The 6,800-nt window shown below is 32.6% G+C and overlaps 1 protein-coding gene across 1 annotated transcript; it reads left to right on the top strand.

The window, feature by feature from the left end:
• Positions 1 to 665: 665 nt before the first annotated feature.
• LOC149899250 (fatty acid synthase-like) lies at positions 666 to 5,977 on the top strand. Its single transcript, XM_090114628.1, has 10 exons — positions 666 to 834; positions 1,642 to 1,791; positions 1,950 to 2,159; positions 2,397 to 2,505; positions 2,710 to 2,860; positions 3,862 to 4,012; positions 4,174 to 4,321; positions 4,553 to 4,732; positions 5,084 to 5,186; positions 5,368 to 5,977. Exons 1-10 carry the CDS (start codon positions 803 to 805, stop codon positions 5,937 to 5,939), a joined length of 1,806 nt encoding a protein of 601 aa, XP_089970754.1. The 5' UTR covers positions 666 to 802; the 3' UTR covers positions 5,940 to 5,977.
• The last annotated feature ends 823 nt before the right edge of the window (positions 5,978 to 6,800 follow it).

The following is a 6,800-nucleotide window of genomic DNA, read 5'->3' as shown; positions in this document are numbered from 1 at the left end:
AATTTTATATATAAGATTACTAGATTAGATAAAATATTATAGGTAGTATCTTCACCGTGTGTGACGCGCTTTACATTCACGCCATCTAGAGTTAAATCTTTATCATTTTTGTATACGTCTGTGTGTGTAAACGACCCTGTATGCAATGACAGATGTTAAAACGCATAATTTTACCGAATTGGGTGGATTTCAAGGCAATGATATAACATATTTCAATAAAATATAATATTCAGTAACCGCCATGACTATTCCTAGGTTTGATGACTATTCCAATTACGCAAAAACTCAAATAAACTAGAAATGTAGAATTCAGCGCCATCTAGCGGGATATTGGCTGGGAACAGATCGTTGCAATCACCTTAATCAAAGTTGAAGGATCTATGTATGATTTTAAAATAACTGCTTTCTGCATAAAATATACATGCATACTTCTTCCCTTGATGAGAATCTCGATTACCCACAACTTTCTACTTGTCTGGATAATCCAATGATTATTAGTTGCGATTATCATTGAAACGGCGAATTATGAAGTTTTAACGAGAAAAAAAATATATAGACGATGCCTCGAAATCAAAATAAATGTCTGATTTCAAGGCATCGAAAATCTTTCAAAACAATAACTGCAAGGGACCATAAATATTCAAACTCATGATTATTTCAGCAACTTCAATTGCAATTAAGTGAAGGTATAGCTAAAGGTTACGTGCGACCCCTGACTCGTGTAGTGTACAGTCCTAACGAGGTCCTGAGAGCATTCAATTTGGTGGCAACTAGCAAACATCGCGGTCGAGTGCTGATCGATATGAAACAGGACATTTGTATGGAAAAAGCAAGGTAAAAATCCATAAGTTAACTAAGAAGAAAGAATAAAGAAAGATAAACATTTATTTTATCACACATAACAAATAATGATTTAAAATAATAGGAAGAAAGGAAAACAAAAACAACCTTTTTTGATTGGGTATAAATACATACAATAAATCTGTAGAAGGGTCAATTCTGTACATTGAAAATATTGAAAAAATAAATAGCAGGGGGTGTTACTGGATCGATACCAAACCCAAATATGTGATAAAAAAAATTTTTGTCTGTCTGTCTGTCTGTATGTGAAGACATCACGTGTAAACTACCGGTTCGATTTCGATGAAACTTGGTACATATAATTATACCTTATTATCCTGGGCTTAAAATAGGATACTTTTTATCCTGGAAAAATACGTATAAAAAAAATTAATCTTAATTTTTCAGTTTTATCCATAGACGTTGTTCTGTAGAACCGCGAACACACGTTGCGTATTATTATAGGCCTAGCCGTATTTGGTTCCAATAGATATTTATAAGATGTCATAGTCAGAGTTACTCAAAATGGAGAAATAAACCATCCACGCAAAGACCGACATCCGCGCGGACGGAGTCGCGGGCGGAAGCTAGTAGATAATAATAATAGATATTATGCGTGCGTTATTTGCGCCAAAAAGGGATGCTATGAGACATAATTCCTCAGCACTGATTATCGGTGACACTGTACAACAAAAGATAGTTATAATTAGTAGTATAATTTATTTTATTACTAATTCCAAAATCTTTCTGGATTTATTGGAAGATCATAATTGCGACTGATAATTAACAATTACGTTTCAGATTAAATTGCTCTCCAAATAATGCTCACATAGTGTTATCGGACAGTGATGTACTAGCAATGCAACTTGTTGACCGACTTGTCGACCGAGGAGTCCGCAACTTGAACCTTATTTACGAAGGTCGATCTGAAAGCTTGCTATTTAAAATAAGGTAAAAAGTACTATTTGATTTTCATCGTGATCAATTTTGAATATAGTGTTTGTTTTTATATAAGTTTTGTTCCATTATTTGAATTTGAATTGGTATTGAAGTTTCTTAGTTTTATTGCTATTCATATAAGAACTCTATGAACACTTTTTCACTATCAGAATGTGGCGAAAAACGGGAGTTGAGGTGAAAATACAAGAAAAAGAAGATATTGCCGACAAAAATATAATTCTTAATATTCTACAAGACGATAAAAAGAATAACATTGAAGGAGTATATGCCATACTTACGAATGATAGCAAATTCGACAAAGTAAATGAATTTTTGGAAGATTTGGATTCACAAACGAGAGTTTTATGTCCTCAGCTAAGGTAAATTACTCCGAACAGTAGGTTGCCTGGAAGAGATCACTCTTAAGTGATAAGGCCGCCTTCTGTGCTGGACTAGTTTTAAGTTTTAATTTTAAGAATTTATTTGCATGCCAGCACAATAAAGTGTTAATAAATAAATAAATAAATATATTACATTTTATTTTTACGCTTTTTCATAAATATTATGAAAATAATGAAAATATTAAAGGAAACGCTACAATTTTTATATTATTTCAGGTATTTTGCTATAATAAACAACGAAAATGTGATTGGCGAACAGGTAACATTATTGAGGGCAAAACATGGTTATCCTGCTACTCTCATTCGACTTCCGTCGCTATTAAAGGTACTATATTTGTGTGGCCTAACAAAGTTATATAACCCAAATAATTACTCGACATTTTTTTATTTTTTGACTACCTTTTTATATTGTATTGGGTAATATAAAACTCATAAAATATTTAATATGTTCTAAACGATCATTATATAATTTTATTTATCCATACATATGGAGATTAATAAATCTCTTACTTACTAAATTTGCTATCAGAATGAACTCAACGATGGCCAGCATCAAATGTCAATAAGAAGTGCTATTGATGCAGTTGAAGAAGCTTTGATATCTCAAGAAGCAGTCAGCAAAGCACAACTTGTACCAGCAGATAACAAATCTTTGATTGACGACGTTGCTAAATGGGCTGGTAGGTTCAATTTATTTCCATCCATAGCAGTCAATAGTCATAAACCTACTACAACCTACTTCATACCACTACTACTATTACTACTATTTCTACACGTCATACAACTCTCACTAGAAGACTTTAAATGTAAAATGTGTCAAAATATTTACAATTTTCTATTCATTAACTAAAGGAGAATGACCACGGGTGGTATCGGTAAAATTTTAGTTGTGCCACGTATTTGTGATATTGTTAATTATTTGTATTTATAATGATCATATGTATCACTATTAAGTCTTAATTATACCGGATAAATTGAAATAATAGTAAAAGTTTGTGTTTTGAAACATGTATGACCACGTATGGAATCGGTAAAATGCTAGTTGTGTCACGTGTTCGTGATATTGTTAATTCCTATTTGTATTTATAATGATCATATTTATCACTTTTAAGTCGTAATTATACCGAATGAATAGAAATAAAAGAAAAAGTTTTTGTTTTGACACATTATATATCTATCTATCTTGCTAGCGTCATATTATGTTTCTATTTGAAATAAATGTGTTCGACGCATTGTTCGACGTAATTTATTTTGAAAAAATGTGTATTACGATTTACTTTTCACTTTTGTCTTGTAAATTAAAATATTACCTATGTAATAAATGTAAAACCTAACGTTCATCGTTAATTTAAACTCGATAAAGTATTTTTTGAAGTGTTGAATAAAACTATTGTTTTATTTTTATTGTCGCGAACTGCGGCTTATTTACATAAAAACTTTAATCGTTTCTAAAAGTACTAACATCAAGCTTTAAATTGAGCTATATTTCATCTTGACACAATAAGCGATACCAAGTGCCATAGTCACTTGGGCAATCTCCTTTGAATTAAAGTGAAAACGAAAATACCTAGAGGATTCTTATTTGCAATATTATTAAACCCGATTAAGCACTTACTAAACAGGCAAACCATTATACAGTAAAAATAGGAAAAAATAACAAAATTTAAATTTATATTTTCAGGAGTTAAACTTCCAGTAGAAATAGATGAGACCCTTACTCTGTCAGATTTAGGCATGGATGTAGACCGAGCACAGGCCGTGCAAGCTGGTTTGAAAAATGAGTACAATATATCCTACCGTGAAGACGAAATATCCGATCTCACAATACAAAGGTATATTTACCATACCATTATAATCTACAAATATACAACTTCAGAATCAGTCAGAATGCAAATGACTAGCCTATATTTTAAAATATTTTACTAGCTTTATAACTTAATGTACGTCAGAATTCAAATAACCTATTTCTTGATATATTTTATCACTGTTTTAGAATTGGCCAAATAGAAGAACTGTTGTATGAATCAGAGTATAAAGATACTACGGGTTTGGAAACGTTTTATTCTTACGTAGATTCGGATGAACTAATTGCTACAACTGAGATGGCCTTTTTGTCCACATTGACCAACAGCGCATCTATGGTATGTTCCTTATTCATTTACTGATCTTTTTCTTTCTATTTTTAATAATGTAGTTTCATAGAGGTTATCATTCTATAAAATTATAGCAAAGTCTCATTGCCTCCGTAACATTATAATCATATATTTTTAATATTATTTCTTAAAATATTAATTTGTGTTCGTAATTCGTATCAAAAAATTGCCAAAAAGGCAATAAGACTTTTAATATTATAATGTTTAATATACTTTTAGCGTGATGATGAATTCGACTCAAGTCAAAAGTTCCTGTGTATTGTTCCTGGAGTGGAAGGACACTACAAGCGCTTCTCGGAAATGTGTGAAAGACTAAAGTTACCAGCTCTGGTGCTGCAACCAGGTCTAGCAATGGCTAAAAATGAAACATTACAAGATGTTGCTCTACGCTTTGCTAAGGTATTAGAATATTATTACCTATAACATAAGCTAATAAAAGTAGCAATCTGTGAGTTAATGATGAACAAAATAAATTATATACTTGAGGGACTCATACGTTTCTATCAAGAAATAACTAGTTGTACTCGTGGAAATTCGAATGGATGTGAATTTCCGTGTATCTATGTTCTGTTTCACTGATCGATTTTATTTACTGGCAAGTAGGTGATCAGCCTTCTGCGTCCTACAATCACGCATTAACCATTGTACCAAGGACTTACAATAAATCTCAATAATTTTGTAAGCTTCAACAGAAGGTCGTAGATTATTATATCCATTTAATAATGTATAATTCTGACTGGATCTTTCTAGACTCTATTAAAACGGACCGAACTAAAAGAAAACTTCTATCTACTGGGTTACGAGTCAGGAGTCATCATTGCTTTAGAAATGGCAGCCATTCTGGAGGAAAACGGTAAGGAAATGTGTACTTAGATACTGATTTGAAAACTAAATAAAGTACGGCATTCTCTTAATGATAAAAGTCTCCATTGATTTATGTACTTAGATATGTTGGAACAATAAAAGTCAGAAGTTTTGATTCCTCCTGAATGTGTAAATTGATTATGTATGTATACTATTTTCTTCGTTCTTAGGTCTGACGGGTATAGTATATTGCATTGGAGGTGCACCCAAAGATATTCAAATGCAATTCGCTTCAAAACTCCAACAATTCCAAGATGAGACATCGCTTCAGGAAGCCGTGGGCAGACACATGGTGAATATTATTTCGGGGCAAAGTAGTGCTTCACTAGAAACAGCCTTTGAGAAGGCTCCAACTTGGAATGAAAAAGTAGACAGCTGTTTACGTGATTTGAGAGGACGAGTCAATCATTCTGCCCAATATACTAGAGAGCTCATAGAGACAGCATATTCACGTATTGTACAAGTGAGAAATTATTCATCGAAGCCGCAGAAATTGCGATCGCTGCTAATTGTGATGACACCTAGTGATTGGTTGGAAAAGTTCTCTTTACAGGATTATTCTGTGCAGCCAATAGTTGAATACAAACTTAAAGCACCATTAGCTCACGCAGCTCAAGATCTGCGTTGTGCTGGAATAATAAACAGACATCTTGACGAAGATATATTAGAAGCATTTGAGCATAAGAATCTATGTGAGACGTACCTACTGAATGCGGATACTTTTATCTCTATGGATAATTAGTTCACTTTATGTTAAATAAATAAACGGTTTTATGAATTTATTTTTAGTTTTATTACCTACCACAGTAGCTTTCGAAGTAGCTTCAGAAGGAAATTTTAAACTTTGATCCACAAAAACGTATTATAGGTACATACTAAGAGCATACTAATAACTAATCCATAATTATAGTCTTACGTATAAATTACTAGCGACCCGCCCTGGCTTCGCACGGGTGCAATGCTGATACGAAATACAGAAAAACTGTGAACGTAACGTTTTTGTATATAGCAGTTGTATATAGCAGGGCGGCCGGCCGGTACCGCCGCAAACGTTACTTCCCGCAATTTTTAAATCTGTAATATCTTCGAAAATACTTACTTAAATCATACGGTGTAAAGGGCCATATAGATCTATATTAATTGGTTAAGGATTAATGCTGTATTGGTTAAAATGGCTTCGAAAATAAGCCATTATTTGTCGTAAAAAGTAAATGACAAAAAAAGTTATTGTGGGTTATCCATAAGAGATAGACATATACCATCACGGACTTTTCTGTAGACCTTTTTAATGTGTACAATACTTAGTACATTATTTTGATAAAAGTCGTAGGGTTCAGCCTGCGTTTGCAATGTAAGCGGAAAAAATATAATTTTTGACGACATCACATAAGAAACCTCAAAAATAACAGTACTTTTCCACTATTTAATGGATGTTATTATGCATATAAACCTTCCTCTTGAATCACTCTATCTATTAAAAAAAACCGCATCATAATCCGTTGCGTAGTTTCAAAGATTTAAGCATACATAGGGACATAGGGACAGAGAAAGCGACTTTGTTTTTATACTATGTAGTGAAGTAGTACACAAATAAGCAATAACA

The sequence above is a fragment of the Colias eurytheme genome, chromosome 21, assembly GCF_061535395.1.
Source record: "Colias eurytheme isolate Ceu_HAF_F1 chromosome 21, ilColEury1 Martin Lab GWU primary, whole genome shotgun sequence".
Taxonomy (NCBI): Eukaryota; Metazoa; Arthropoda; class Insecta; order Lepidoptera; family Pieridae; genus Colias; species Colias eurytheme.
Note: the sequence above shows the minus strand (reverse complement) of the source record. Positions and strands in the feature narration are given on the sequence as shown.